Below are 14,581 nucleotides of genomic sequence, written 5' to 3'. Positions count from 1 at the left end.
CTGTGCTTTCTGGCCAAACATTCACATTCTCTCATCCTCAGTCTTGTCTAATGCACCTAGTGATCGATTTTACCATCCATTTCATCATATCCCCAGGTGGGGGTTAGTCCCACATGTGCGAGACCAAAGGTCGGAACACGGTAGAGCAGCAGGAAACCCATCGCCTGCGCCCAATTTGGACAATTTCACCTCCACTTCTCCACATCTTGGGGGAAGATGGAGGATGGCTGCCATGATCTGATGGCCGAGGGCGTGATGGCACGGATTGCCTCTCCACATGGGCAAAGAGTCAGTAAGTATATATTGTGTCTGATCCTGCGGGCCTGAGTTATGGGTTGATATGTCGCTGATTGTCTTGTCACTTGGGTTGAGCACCACGTATCGCTGCCACGTCGATTCTGGCAACATGTCTTCGTCCTCCAGTTCAACGGCTTTGCTACCGCAGTACCCTGCCACATACTCGGGAATCCCAGAGAGACTATTGAACAAAGCAATTCGGGAGAAGTCAAGACTGTGGGAAAACCAAACCAAGGAAGACCAGACCCTCAGGAAAAGAGGCCTGGCCATCCCTGCTGGTATTGGCCGCTCGGACTTCCTCAAAGCATTGAATGATTTGGCGAAAGCTCTAGGGGAGGAGCACGTTGTATTGAACGACAAGCCCCTTGAGGATGGATGGTGAGAAATACGATGGCCGCTCTTTTGTACCGTCGTGGTCAATGGCTGACTTTCTCTCCAGGTATTTGGAGCGTATGTTGAGGTTGTCCTCAAAACCCGGCAGAGGTTGATACGTTGATCAGACCCCAATACGCACGATTCCTACATGATCATGGACGCCGAAGAGACAGTGTCGTCAGCTTGCGTCTACCCAGGCAATGTGCAGGATGTTCAACTTGTGGTGAAGTGGGCAAATCAACATCTTGTCCCCCTATATCCAATCTCTATGGGACGAAACCGTACATGATGCCTACTTTATTATCTCCTTCCGCCGAGCCCTCGCTGACGGACTTGACAGTGGGATATGGAGGTGCCGCACCGCGCGTGCGTGGCTCAGTTATCGTCGACCTTGGCAGACGAATGAACAAGATCTTACATATTGATCCAGATGACTGTACCTGTCTGGTTGAGCCGGGTGTTTCATTCTATGCTCTGTACGAGGAGATCAAGAGGAAGGGATACACCATGTGGGTGGATACGCCCGACCTTGGAGGAGGCTCAATCATCGGCAACACTCTCGAACATGGAGTTGGCTACACGCCATATGGAGATCACTGGTCGACTCATTCGGGGCTGGAAGTAGTTCTTCCCACTGGCGATCTGCTCAGGACAGGCATGGGGGCTCTCCCTGGCAACAACACTTGGCAGACGTTTCCTTATGGATTTGGGCCGATTTCAGAGTATGGCGGGACCCCGGATGGACCTCCCATGTGCTGACGATGGGTTGCAGTGGGATCTTTTCACAGTCGAACTTTGGAATAGTCACAAAAATGGGTGTTGCTTTGATGCCAGATCCAGGCGGCTGCGAAAGCTTCGTGAGTGACCTGGGCTTCCTGACCTTGACCTCTCGTGGACCAACTGACTCTCAAAAGATGTATACGTTTCAGCGGGAAGATGATCTGCTGCAATTGGTACGTTGAACTCTCCGGTATTCAACATGAAAGATGGCTGAACATGACGCGAGATCGATATTGTTCGACCTCTGAGAATCGCCAACTTGCTCGAGAATGTCGCCCAAATCCGACACAGCACCGTCGAGTTGGCAGTTTCTGGGCTCCCACGATCACATTACTATCAAGGAACTGGCCCTATACCAGAGGAGGTGCTGCAGGCCAATCTGGAGGCCACGCCGCTCGGGCGGTGTTCATGGATCTACTATGGGACGTCGTACGGGCCTGAAAACATTCGGAAATACAAACTGGACATTGTCCATCGAGAATTCACCAAGATCCCCGGAGCCAAAAGGGTTGACCCTGACACACTGCCCAAGGACCATTACTTCTGGTCACGGGCCAAAATAGCCGGGGGCGAACCAGACTTTGAAGAGCTATCGTACATGAACTGGGTGCCTAACGGCGCTCATTTGGGATTCAGCCCTGTGTCGCCGACTCGAGGCTCGGACGCGCTGAAATTATGGAAGATAGCCAAGACGAGGCACGACGAGCACGGAGTCGACCTCTTTATCGCGTTTTGCGTAGGGTTGAGAGAACTCCACATGATCAATCTCATAATCTATGACCGGGGCAGGCCCGGAAGGAGAAAGGCTGTCGAAAGCTGTATGCGCTCGATGATTGAGGATGCAGCGAAACAAGGTTACGGAGAGTATCGGACCCATCTTCTCTTCCAGGACCAAGTCGCCCGCACATACAGCTGGAACGACAATGCTCTCATGAAGTTCAACGAGAAACTCAAGGACGCCCTTGACCCGAATGGCATCCTCGCCCCGGGGAGATGTGGTATTTGGCCAGAGCGTTACCGAGGCCGAGGTTGGGAGATTGGCAAGGACGGGAGGGAGACTTCCGAAGGGGACGGGGTGCGACCGGCTGGAGCAACTGTGAAGCTATGATGGCGGGGGACGAGCGGGCTATGAGGCTTTCCCCTGCCGAGTTGGAAGCCTCTTGTCAGGACCAAGGCAGTCCTTGTGATGGACAAAGTTGTGGAGGATGGACACCCAGTGCATGGATGTAGGAGCAAACCTGAACCACCGTAGCTGGAGTTTAGGAGATGAGGGGGGTAGACTCTCCCGAAATCGATCCGAACGAGGTCACACACCGTATTCGTCGGCGAGCTCGACCCAAGCGTCGACGATCTTGTCGACATCACTCTTCTTGATAGGAATGCGGTGAGGCCCGTCCCATTCAATCAGCGTCGTCGTCCCCGGCGCACAGTAGTTTTCGACCAGCTTCCTGTGGAGATGGAGACCTTCGTCCCTCAGGCCGTGGACGTGCAGAGTCGGGATCCTCAGCTTCATGTCTGGGCGCTCGAGGATGCTCTCGACGTCGGCCGCGTCCGCCAGGCCACCTGCGGACTGCATCCAGGGTAGTTCTTCCGCCTCTTCACTCAGACTGACTAACGGTGCCCGACCCGCGAGGATGACGGCAAACTTCCACGGCCCGGGTTTCTCCCTGAGTTGCTGGTCGTACAGCATGCTCGCCGCCAGTTTAGCGCCCTGGCTGAAGCCCAAGGTCGCCACCCACTCTCCCGTGCCCTCGTCGCTCTCCATGCAGCGGTCAATGGTGTACTCCAGCTCGTATTGACACGCGGCCGGCTCGATCTCTGGGTGAGATTCGAGCCAGCGGAACCATCGCCGGAACGGACCCCAGTCCGAGTACACGGGAACGACGCCGACGCCTTCGTCGCAGAAGAAGGGCGCGTCGACGAAGACGAAGCGGTATCGGTTCTTGAGCTTTTCATGGCCCAGAAACGCGCGGAACTGGTTCTTGAAGATTGCTGCGTTGACGCCACCGCCGTGGATGCAGAGGATGCGCGGTAGATGCAATGTGGGATCGGACGAAGCCATGGTGTTTGGGATATTGGTCTGTCTAGACGTGTCAATTTGCGGAAATTCCACTGAAAGGTTAAACCAGAATCGCCCTTCGGAGAATAGGTAGGACACAAACCCGAGGCAGTGGAGAACGCACCCGTATTAATATTATGTACTCGATCCTCGCTACACTCGCTACCTCGCTACCTCGCTCGAGGGCGTAAGGCCATCACCATATTGGTGACATTGTGGGTTGGTCTATAAATACACAACGGACCTGGGTCGTTTTCAGCCTCACTTCGGCCCTCTCCAAGGTCCCAACCTTTAGCATCCAGACTCTACCCACCCTGCCACCATATCCGCTCAAACCCTTGCCACCAGCAGCTCGCCTAAGGGCTTGCATGCCGTACCTCTCGGTCTCCGAACGCTATCGAGTACTCGGTACATCGCCGAACTGGTGAAATGCACAGTCTGAACTGGAGGCGTCGCCACATCGCCTTTGTCCAGATTCTCATCGTCTACAAAGTGTCCGAAACGAGCCCGTAAATATCTAGAGACGGGATGTAAAGACACACAAGAATGCTGCTCGAAGGAGATATGCTTTTAAGTAACCGCCGTTGTGAAAGAGCCCGCCGCAATAACCTCGTCATACAAAAATTCATGCTTCGCTATGCATTGAAATACTAAGGTCCTGTCCACTTCTGGGACGTCTCTCTTGTTTATCTTTGTCCGCCAGTCGTCCATCTACGCTCCGGCCACGAGCCGACGAGACACGCGCTCGTGCCCTATCGAGCTCAACTGGAGACATCTGGCCAAATTGGACACTGCTTCCAAGTCTTTCGTGGCGCCTCTCGAAAATGTCCGCACCGTCAAAGGATACACCGGATGCAAACGGAGAGGTCACATCCAAATTGCCAATACTAGCAATCTCGTCATCCCATGCAGCAGCAGCCGCAACGTCAATGGAGGCGAGGCCCGGTCTGCTGTACAGATAAGGCTCGCGGATCTGCGGAGAGGTGCCCAGCGACGCCGACCCGGGTACTGCTGGAGGTGCCGTGGCATATGATGCGTTTGATTCCTTGGATGTATCGCGTGACATGGGCTGTGAGCTGTAGCCGCCAGGAACCGGCTTCGCAGAGAGGCGTCCTTCAACCTCTTGTCTTAGACGAGGCTTCAGCTCGGAAAATTCAGAATGTCGCGACAGCGAAAGGTTCTCCTCCATCGGGATTGCGGGAACCATCTTTGTCGCCACCGGATTGTTCAATGCGGTGTGTATCAGTCGGGGTGACGACGACGGATGCCTGCTGTGCTTTCGAGCGATATCGAATGAATCATAGGCTGGAAGAGACTGACCCGGCAGAAACTCCGTGACCAAAGGTGACATTTTCTGATTGGGAGATCTAGTGGACAGTGGCAGGCGTCCTTCGTCCAATGTCGGCCTGATACACAGTGGACGCGTAGGTGATTTTATTCTTCCTCCTCTCGCGGGAGGCGGGCTGGCGCGGTGGATGGCCGCAAGAGCACCCGAGGCGTCAGAGCCTGTAGAAGTAGGCCTCGTAGCAGTCCGATCGTCGCTGCCGCTGGTAAAGGATGACGCTCTCGAGCGAATCTGCGCCTGTTCATGGGAGAGGGTGGGTGGAATCGGTATAGGCTTCCACGCTCCAAGATCCTTCGGTCTTTTGGCCGGGTGAGGTCGTCCTTGGAAGATTGCTTGGAGAACTGAGGATTGACGCGCAGTGTTGAAGCTGGCCTCCGTCGGCGTCGTCACGTCCATCTCAGATTCGCTTGGACGTCGGCTTCGGTTCGTACTCGGAATCAAGACCTTCGAGTTGTCCATTCCAGATTGCGACCATCTCTCTGTCCAGCTGCCCTCGGACCCGTCGTCATCCAAATCCAACCCAAGATGCATCTGGACTGGCGATTCAGTCTGATCGTCGGTAGGTTCGGGCGTCCAGGTGGATGCCCTGGTCAAAGCACTGCTTTCAGTGGCGGGACTGTCTGAAGAGGTGCTGCTGGCCCGCTCAAATACCGAGAATTGTACTCGGTGATTGAGGCTGTCGACGGATTGTGACGGAGATTGCCTCTGGATTTCCTTCTTAATCAATCGAATAGTTTCGTGAAGGTTGTGCCTTGTTTTGCGCAGCGTCGGCGAGGCGTCGGCAGATGATTTTGGGAAGTGTGACCATAGCCGGGCCGCCTGCGTCTCATAGTCCCGATAGTCGCGAACAAGACCTCGTCCTTCGGTGCTCTTGATTCTGGCATCTGCGACCATATAAGAGTGACAGATCATTTTCGAGGCGACGCAGAGCCACCACCAGTAATGTGCTGGTTGATCTGCATATCGAAGCTTCAGCTCATCCCGGAGCACATTTTGCACGACGCTGTGAATGCGGAGAATGTCGATGCTGTAAGTTATCGAATGGGAAGATGACCCGTCCAACATGCTCTCTGGATGAGCCGCGACTAATCCTTCAAGGCTGCTGGAGTCATCCTTGAGCAGTCTTGGTTTGATTCGCTCTATCTCACTGGCAGACCCCACTGCGCCAAAGGTATCGGCAGTATTGGCTCGTGGCCGTCTAGAATCGTCTGGCGCGAAAGAGCTTTTTGATGGTGTAATGCAGTATTCAAGTAGGGTCCGTTCGACCAATCCGTAGCGTATGAGAACGGCGATGGTGTTGTCTAATTCTTTCTTCATGCTTCCTATCTGTTCAACGGAGCGAATTTCGATTCCAAATTCCTGCAACACAGGTTGTCCAAAGCGAATCAGAGCCACTGGTATCACGTGCGCGAAAAAACTCAGTAGCGTAACCAGGTGGACGGCCTCAGGATGCGAATGCTCTCTTAGCGATGAGATAATGTCAAGGTAGGGATCAGCAAGTCGATGATCTGAAGTTCCGGGACTGAACTTCTCCAGCGATGTGCCTCTGGCAATTAATGCGTGGGCGGCGGCGTGGATGGCAAGTGGTAGACATTCGTAGTGTTTCACCAACTGCATAGCCTTCTTTGCCTGCATTTCAGTTGGCGTTCTGATTCCTAGGTTCTTGTAGAGAAGAGCACACGCGTCGTGCTGTGACAATGGGAACACTTTGACGCCGGCAGGGTTGAGCAATCTCTGCCGCTTCGCCAGCGTCCGATCCACCGACGTGTAGATGATGTTGTTACCCGAGCGATCCGGAATGTAAGAGACCAACGCTTCAATGTCCTCGTCATTGTCCGTCGTCACCCCGTCAAATACGAGCAGCCAGCCTTCTCGAGATTCAAACCATTTCCGCACCGTGTCGACAAACCTTGACGATTCATCCCAACCGGGGTCTCGGGGTTCATCGTTGCCAAGTATCGCAACAGCCTGAGCAATATCCCAGAAACTTTTCGAGCGCGATTCTTTGGTCTTGGAGTCGACCCAGAAGCAGCCGGCCGGATATTCGCTTTGATGCCGCCACAGATATTCTCGTGCAATCTGGCTTTTACCACAGCCTGGCGGTCCCCACAGCAAAACGGCACAGGTCCCTAATGCTCGCCGCCTCTGGTTTGCCAGCTTTTGAGCAAGCTGGTCCATTTCCAATTGAAAGCCAAGAAAAATCGAATTGGGGCGGAAGCCCACCGGAGCAACAACTAGGGAAGTAGACGATGATAAAGTCAAAGATTGTTCAGCCATTCGGATTGAGCTTATAGAGTCCTCTGTAAACCATCATGAGTCAGCGTCAACGAGCTCCATTCTGATCACTGACCAAAGCTGGCTGATCAACGAGGTGCAGTGACGAGATCATCCTCGACCTCTTCAACCTCATACTGGGGTGAAGTTGACGCGGAGATCTGTTTGGGAGGAGGCGCACTCATTGGATTTGACTGGATTGTTTGCGCAATCCCAGAAGGTGTGACTGCGCTCAAGGCCCCTGCGCTCGTCTGAAAAATGCTATCTATCCAGGGTCTTAGCATTGCTACGGACGAGACTTGTGGAATCACGTACTCACCACCCAACAATTCACGTGCAGCTGCTTGCCTTTCAAATTCGGCGACTCGTCTCTCTTCCTCCCAGCGTGAGTGGATGAGTGACTGGGACGCAGTGGCGTATCTAGGGAGAAGTAAGCACGAATCGTTCGGCTCCGATACTTGCTCGTGTTACCTCTGAACAGCTTCGGCGACGACATCATAGCCTGGACTTGTTTCATCCTCGAACTTGCACATATGGCTGGAAAAGAAGTGAGAAATCTAAGCAATCGTGTGAGTGAATAGGTTTGGGGTCCCTCTTACCTGTGATCCTTTTCAATTCCCATTCTTTCGACACCTTCAATGACAGGAGCGGCGGAATCTTCCTCCACAACGAACGATCGGGTACCTTTTAGGTCGGTAGGCTTTGACTCGTGGAAGAAGTAGATGTGAAAGCGGCCAATTATTTCAATGAAGAGCCTATTGATATTCTGCAGCGTCTCGTTGTTGGTCTGCAGCGCCTGCACCAGTTGAGGAGACGTATCGAAGAACTTCTTCGGAAGTGCTACAGCACAGATCTTCTCGAGCAAGGAGCCCCATTTGGCTAGGTCAGAGCCATTGTGAGGAGTCCCAAGAAAGAGAATTCCATATGTGCTGACGTAGATTGATCGAAGTCGTTCGGTGTGTTGGTGACGTCGAATGCTCTGGCAGTATATCAAACATCTCTTGACTACCAAGCCTCCGAGGGAATGACAGACGAAGATGATGGGCCTTTCGGTGGCTTTCCTCAACTGCTTCTTCTCAGCTTGTGCCCGTATGAAGTGTTCCGGCGAAGCTGGCCGTGTAACATCTCTTAAAGTTCCTGTTCCCCACTTACCGATCTGTTGGCCACCAAGCGACTTGCAAGATGTTCTGCATGGTTATGTATCTTGTCCTTCGACACGCCATCGGTAAAAGCGGTCACATTCGCATCATAACCGTAGGTCAGAATTCGGGGTCTTTGGTCTTCAAGCGCCGCAGGGAGGAGGTCAGCCGGCCAGAAGACGTCGGGCTTCTTGGTAGACCAAGTATCGTGTGGATGCCCGTTCAATCCATGCACGAAAACGATGTCGACTAGAGGATCTGTCGCCGCGTAGACTTCTGTAAGGCCATATTGTACGATCTGCTTTCCGGCAGAGGTGCTCATCGTTCAAATGGCGCACGGCCGTCGCACATCGAGGGGAGTCAGGACAGCAAGCCAGCAGAAGCAAGAGGAAGCAGAAGAAACCGATATGGAAAAAGTACAACGTTCGGACAAGAAACTCGCCCGCTCACCGGAACATATGTAGGCTGAAGAGAAGCATTTCAGACATGGTGGACTGGATCCAGGAGTCACAGTCACCGTCGAATGGAAATGGAGGGCGCAGGTGACTTGGTAGCCTGACGATGGCAGTGGTGGATGCAACCTGCATATTTCCCAGACAAAGAAAATTGACGTGTCCTTGAAGATGAGGCAAGCAGATTTGGGCGGCTGGTCTCTGGAGCCTTGGACGGCTTAGGCGTTTCAGTCCCGTCTGTGATCGCTTGCTAAATCCTGGCATTGGGCATCTTGCCTTTCTCGGGGGCCATATTGTGGGGGAAACTGCAGCCTCAGGGGGGCCAAGCTCAGCCGAAGGGGCCAAATGAATACCGGGAGCTCGGCTGAAGGCTCGAAGCGGGTTTGGAGGCGGCTACCTATTTGATGTGATTGTGGCAAACAGTCTTGCAGGGTTGACTATTTGGTCGTCCGCAGCAGTGTTTGTCACAAGATCTCCTCTCTATACCACCCTCAGACAAAGCTACTTGAAGTCACACGGCCAGATTGAACATCAGGAGGTGTCTCGGGCAACTGTGGCAAGACAGGCAACCTCGCTGGGTCAGTTCTGTGCCTCATCTGCCCTTGAAGGCTGGCTTCCTCTTCTCTGCAAATGCCCTCAATGCTTCCATCCGGTCCTCTGTCTTCAGGATGACCTCGTAGGCCTCGTTTTCTGCGGCTTCTCCACGTTGCCACCCATTGACTGCACGCATTGCCTGGGTCAGGGCAATCGGCCCTCCATCGCAAATGTCATTGGCAAGCTGTAAACTGGCAGCCAGCACCTTTTGCCGTGCCTTTGCCTCCTCGTCGAATTCCTCCGGAGTAATCTCCACCAATCTGTTGCACAGTCCTAGAAAGTAGGCTTCTGCACCGCCAACTCGTCGACCAGTAAGAATGAGGTCGCGTGCTCGGTTGATCCCAATCAATGCAGGCAGTCTGTAGGTCCCTCCTGCTCCCGGGATGATTGCCAGCTTTGTTTCAGGTTGGCCTACAACTGCAGACGATCCAAATACCCGAAATGTCGTGCAGAGCGCCAGTTCCAGACCACCACCAAGAGCAACAGAAGATATAGCAGAGATGGTAGGCACAAGGAGGTTGGATAGATCGGTGAAGGTGTTCCGCATGTCGGTCAAGAATTCCCTAGTCCTTTATATTTGTGAGCAGGTGCAATCACTGAGGCTCGAAAGTGCGTACTCTTCATGCGTCATCTCCTTTCTTTCCCTCAAGTCTGCCCCGGCGCAGAAAGCCTTGTCTGTGTTGGACGCGATGACCAGTGCCCGCGTGGGGCCTGTACCACCCTCGGCCTGGATCTCATGGACATGACGCTTCAGATCAGTGATGAGTCTGCGTGACAAGGCATTGCGAGCGGCAGGCCTGTCGAGGAGAAGGATGCGGATATTACCAGAATGCGGTGCTGGTTGGTGTTGGACTTTAATTGGAGAAGGTTCGGACACGGAAGCAAAGCGACGGGAATAGACATGAGGAGCTCGTAGAGTCCAGAGGGCGCGCCATGCTGAACGGGTTCGCATTATTACAATAATTGCGTGCTGACATTGTGAGGGAAGGTGGGAAAAGATATTAAGTGCTCACGGTGCTGTATCGGTACTCCTCCTAGGGCGCAGGAAGTTCCGAGGTTGCGGGGAAAGGCTCGCCTATGAAAGTGTCAGTGTCTACGGAGTGCTTGTGTTCTTGCCTCAAGCTGCAAGGCCAACTGGCACAGTTAGCTTGGCTGACGCTCTGCCTGAGATGTCAATGACAGTAACATCAGACCACTCACTTCATGTCCAACATCCCTGACTTTGATGGATCAGTTACCATAGCCGGCCATCTCTCACTGCAACGAGAATCAGAATCTACACATCCCCGACTGCGGATTGTCCTCACACTACCGGCGGCACCTGAACTATTTCAGTACGGACTACAGCATGCTGCATGATACTATTCTAGCCCTTGAGGATGCAACCTGGAGAGCACTAACATCCTCGGGAGCCGCACTACTGCCATTCCTCAGTCACGATTGTATCATGCTTTTCCCACTGGGAATGAAAGTGTCCGCTAAAACGACACCGAATCTTGAAGATGTGATGAAGAGCGATGCGTTTGTACCATGGAAACAGTTCAAGATGAGCGATGTGGAGGTTACACCATTGGGACCAGAGGCAGCCCAAATCAGTTATCGAGTGAACGCGACCAGGCGGCATGTGACGGCGGATGACGATACGAGACAGGACGAATTCAGAGCATTGATCTCGAGCACCTGGAGGAAAGATCCAGAAGCGGGAAAATTCCTTATGTGTGTCCACCAACAAACACCTTATGAGGAGGATCTGGACTTTTGACGGACGGTTGTTATGGAAGGATGAGGGAGCCACTGGAGCTTGGGTTCCATTTCGATTGACTATCAATCTTCAGGATGAAGCTGGGATTCGGATGCTTTGTCCGGTGGCTCTCGGTAGGCATGTTTGAGGACCAATTCGTTGATCAACTTCTACGGTATCCTCAACTTGGATCATGGTTCGATGGTCTCGTAAATGGCATGTGAATTCGCCCTCGCTGCACAGTGACATCAGCCGCCCCAAACATCTTTACCGCCATCGCCTTGCCTGGACGACTTGCACATTCCCACGGATCTCCCGCCCGGGCGAGTCAGTGGCGTTGGCCCGCAGCAGTGTGGGGAAATTGAATCACCAGAACGGTCACATTTGTGACGTCTTTGTCGAGGCTGAAGAAGGCAGGATCAACAAAGTCCCCTCCAGGCATTCACGCCCGTCACTCATCATTCAAAAGTGACTTCATTTCCCTGAGGACTACACATTCTGCAATACGCCAAAGCGCTGCACCTGAAGCCTACTTGTATTGAAAATCTCACCAACACACGCTGCCAACTCCATCAGTTTCTCTCAAAAATGTCTTTCCTCTACCAAACAACTCCCGTGCTTCGCACCGCGGTCCGATCATCTGCTGTGCGCTCATCACCTCGCCTCTTCTCTACCACAGTCCTTCAGAAGAAGTCCGCTACCGACACTGTCAAGGACGGTCTCAAGACGGTCGACCGTGCAGTTTCAGACGTTGCAGTTGCTGGGATCGACAAAGGAGGTAGGTTGACCTGCGTTCACTGTAGATTCCCGCATAGCTGACTTCTTTCCAGTCGAGCTGAAAGATAAAGCCGCCGAAGTCATCGGAATCGAGGGCAAGAAGGCTGAAGGCACTGCCTCTCAAGTTGCTGGCGAAGCCAAAGGAAAAGCAGCTGAAGTAAAAGGTCAGGCAAAGGGCAAGGCAGAGGAAATCAAGGGGAAGATGTCGTGAGATGCACTGCATGAAAAATGTTTCGGGGCGGGAACTAGATTCCATCACTTCATATTTCTGCATGCTGCTGGGGACAAAGCCGGCGTTTTCAATGTAACAATAATCAACGTCAACCAAGGCATCACTGAGAGGAGCTGCCAAAAGTTATGTACATTACCAAAGTGCTGCTTCACTCAATATGTTTGGCCCTCCTTTTGCGAGTCCTTCAAATTTGGGATTGGCTGTAAAATAGGGTTAGCAAAATGAGTTCGATACACTTCCTCCTCTTCTTGTTTCAACCCGTACTTTGCGGGATCGCGCTTCTCGAGAAAGTGTTTGACACGCCCCGTACCCTTGATGTCATTGTCTTGGAAATGATCCTTTCTAGAAGCGAGGAATCGATTAGTTTCCTCTGTGAAAGCTTGTGCCCGCTCTTCTATTGATCCTGTGAATTGTCCTGCTCTCGTAGCTTGCAGTACTCCAGCGATTACCGCAAGGAGAATGACGACTGACGCGAAGGTGTTGGGGTGGAGGTATGTCGCCGGAGGTTCTTTGGGCTTATCGTATCGTCGATGCCACCGTTCCCAGTCTTCCCAAGTGGCATTTTGAAATATCGACGAATCATCATCTGGGCCGAATCCATATCGTTTGCCCTCAGGATTAGTATATCCATGCGAGTGTCTGGTGGCTGTCCTTGTCGCTCCCCATCCTGCGCCAGATACATCGTATGCCCTTCGCTTTGTTGGATCGGAGAGGATCTCGTGTGCCTGAACCACCAGTCTGTATCTCTCCAATCTCTCAAAATCGCTCAGGCTCCCACTGATGGAGCTGTGGCTATTCTTATCGGGGTGATAGATCTTAACCAGCTCGTAGAATTTGTGCTTGGTGTAGACTGCGTTCTTGTCCAAACCAAAGATCTCGTAAGGTGAAGGTGTAAAAGGAGAGCTCCGCCGACAGGGCCAGTTCATGTTGTCTCGGAACTCATACCCTCGGTCTGATTTGACATCTGCATAAGTCCTGGCCTTTTGGGAGAGGCACGGCTCTCGCTTCAGCCGCTTTCGTGGAGATTCAGGGCATGAAGCGCAGACACAGCATTGCCAACTGTTGTAGGCCACGGATAGCCTCACCTGTTTCAGTATCATTGATGGCATTGTGAATGTTTCGCAGACGGAGTAGATAAGGTACTATTGGAGTGGTCATGCGAGTGCGGAGGGGGAAAGTCTTACATGTCATCGCATCCAGGTCTGTGCCTCTTTGGAAGGTTTGCCGGTTTATTGAATAATACGGTTCAAGACAAGCACGAAAAGCCTGGTCCTGACCCCCAATGAATATACAGCGTCGTCGGTTTAATACACGCCACGAAAGATGCCGCGTTCGCCATCACCTCGTCGAGATGACTCGCGGGACAGGCGTCATCATCGGCGGCGAGATCATGACCGCCAAGGACGGGAACACCGCAAAGATGAGAGGAAACGAAGTTCTGGGAGCCGCGATCGAACTCGCAGGAGACCATCAAGCTCGGATGGACAGAGGCAAAGAGAATATGATGATCGTAGATCGCGGTCGCCTCAAACGCGGCGCTCACCAGAGAGACTGGCACGTGCGAGAGGCTCTCTGCCATCCCAGGCCGACGCATTTCATACTACCAAAGACGGTGCGCCCACTCCAACAATCGAAAAGCAGAAACCAAACTTTCGGCCATCTGGGCTTTTGGCTGCAGCCTCAAACACAATTTCAACATCCGCTGGTGCAATTGTTTTGAAATACCATGAACCACCAGAGGCTCGAAAACCGCCTTCTACCCAACCTTGGCGCCTCTACATCTTCAAAGGCGAATCGATTGTCGACACGCTGGATTTGTATACCCAATCTTGCTGGCTCTTCGGAAGGGAAACTTCTGTCTGCGACTTCGCACTTGAACATCCCAGCTGCTCCAAACAGCATGCCGTTATCCAATTCCGTTATGTGGAAAGGAGGAATGAGTTTGGCGATAAGATAGGGAAAGTGAAGCCATATGTGATCGATCTGGAGAGCGCTAATGGCACGACGGTCAACGATGAGGCTGTGCCGGAGGGAAGGTTCGTCGAGTTGCGGGACAAAGATATTATCAAGTTCGGCCATTCAACCAGAGAATATGTCATGCAGATGCCTTCCGGATGAAAGTGCAACCTCGGCGAGAACAAGTCGCCACGAGACTTCTAGGCCGCTGAATCTTGGAGATCGCACACCTCCACACGAACAGTCATGTTGATATTTGCGAACCACTCTTTCCTTATATTGTTTGTTCCAGCCCTTCTCGTACCTCGACTTGTCCAAAAATCAATATCAACCGCAGTCGGCATTGCAGGAATTCTGCAACGAGGGAGTATCGCTCGTGTTGAGGGTATTGTAAGGTCGGAAAGTCGGTGGCGGAAGATATAAGGCACGCCAAAGTCGAAATATGTCGAGCGGTGACATCGAACGCGTCTGTCGATCAAGTTCAACAAGTCAACAAAGGCGCCTGTTCGTGTTAGTTTGGATTCCTCTTGGCCTGCGCAGACGCAGTTGATAGCGAGGAC

The 14,581-nt window shown here is 52.8% G+C and overlaps 8 protein-coding genes across 8 annotated transcripts; 4 read left to right on the top strand and 4 right to left on the bottom strand.

Annotated features, from left to right (window-relative positions):
- Nucleotides 1-406: 406 nt before the first annotated feature.
- Nucleotides 407-2,560, top strand: AYO20_01857 (hypothetical protein; the record flags this gene model as incomplete). Its single annotated transcript, XM_022640163.1, has 6 exons — nt 407-675; nt 737-747; nt 798-953; nt 1,013-1,394; nt 1,445-1,625; nt 1,679-2,560. 6 exons carry the CDS (start codon nt 407-409, stop codon nt 2,558-2,560), a joined length of 1,881 nt encoding a protein of 626 aa, XP_022503663.1.
- Nucleotides 2,561-2,758: 198 nt separating this feature from the next.
- Nucleotides 2,759-3,514, bottom strand: AYO20_01856 (hypothetical protein; the record flags this gene model as incomplete). The annotated part of the gene is made up of 1 exon (XM_022640162.1): nt 2,759-3,514. The coding sequence occupies one exon, from the start codon at nt 3,512-3,514 to the stop codon at nt 2,759-2,761; it is 756 nt and encodes a 251-aa protein (XP_022503662.1).
- Nucleotides 3,515-4,136: 622 nt separating this feature from the next.
- Nucleotides 4,137-8,591, bottom strand: AYO20_01855 (hypothetical protein; the record flags this gene model as incomplete). Its single annotated transcript, XM_022640161.1, has 6 exons — nt 4,137-7,156; nt 7,225-7,395; nt 7,450-7,550; nt 7,602-7,667; nt 7,730-8,196; nt 8,283-8,591. 6 exons carry the CDS (start codon nt 8,589-8,591, stop codon nt 4,137-4,139), a joined length of 4,134 nt encoding a protein of 1,377 aa, XP_022503661.1.
- A 722-nt stretch (nt 8,592-9,313) lies between these two features.
- Nucleotides 9,314-10,267, bottom strand: AYO20_01854 (hypothetical protein; the record flags this gene model as incomplete). Its single annotated transcript, XM_022640160.1, has 2 exons — nt 9,314-9,884; nt 9,933-10,267. 2 exons carry the CDS (start codon nt 10,265-10,267, stop codon nt 9,314-9,316), a joined length of 906 nt encoding a protein of 301 aa, XP_022503660.1.
- Nucleotides 10,268-10,663: 396 nt separating this feature from the next.
- Nucleotides 10,664-11,077, top strand: AYO20_01853 (hypothetical protein; the record flags this gene model as incomplete). Its single annotated transcript, XM_022640159.1, has 1 exon — nt 10,664-11,077. The coding sequence occupies one exon, from the start codon at nt 10,664-10,666 to the stop codon at nt 11,075-11,077; it is 414 nt and encodes a 137-aa protein (XP_022503659.1).
- A 567-nt stretch (nt 11,078-11,644) lies between these two features.
- Nucleotides 11,645-12,044, top strand: AYO20_01852 (hypothetical protein; the record flags this gene model as incomplete). Its single annotated transcript, XM_022640158.1, has 2 exons — nt 11,645-11,834; nt 11,887-12,044. 2 exons carry the CDS (start codon nt 11,645-11,647, stop codon nt 12,042-12,044), a joined length of 348 nt encoding a protein of 115 aa, XP_022503658.1.
- Nucleotides 12,045-12,217: 173 nt separating this feature from the next.
- AYO20_01851 (hypothetical protein) lies at nt 12,218-13,174 on the bottom strand (the record flags this gene model as incomplete). Its single annotated transcript, XM_022640157.1, has 1 exon — nt 12,218-13,174. One exon carries the CDS (start codon nt 13,172-13,174, stop codon nt 12,218-12,220), a length of 957 nt encoding a protein of 318 aa, XP_022503657.1.
- Nucleotides 13,175-13,416: 242 nt separating this feature from the next.
- Nucleotides 13,417-14,183, top strand: AYO20_01850 (hypothetical protein; the record flags this gene model as incomplete). The annotated part of the gene is made up of 2 exons (XM_022640156.1): nt 13,417-13,575; nt 13,650-14,183. The coding sequence occupies 2 exons, from the start codon at nt 13,417-13,419 to the stop codon at nt 14,181-14,183; spliced, it is 693 nt and encodes a 230-aa protein (XP_022503656.1).
- Nucleotides 14,184-14,581: the final 398 nt, after the last annotated feature.

Source organism: Fonsecaea nubica, assembly GCF_001646965.1.
Source record: "Fonsecaea nubica strain CBS 269.64 chromosome Unknown Scaff8, whole genome shotgun sequence".
NCBI classification, from domain to species: Eukaryota; Fungi; Ascomycota; class Eurotiomycetes; order Chaetothyriales; family Herpotrichiellaceae; genus Fonsecaea; species Fonsecaea nubica.
This window is presented reverse-complemented; position numbering and strand designations above follow the sequence as displayed.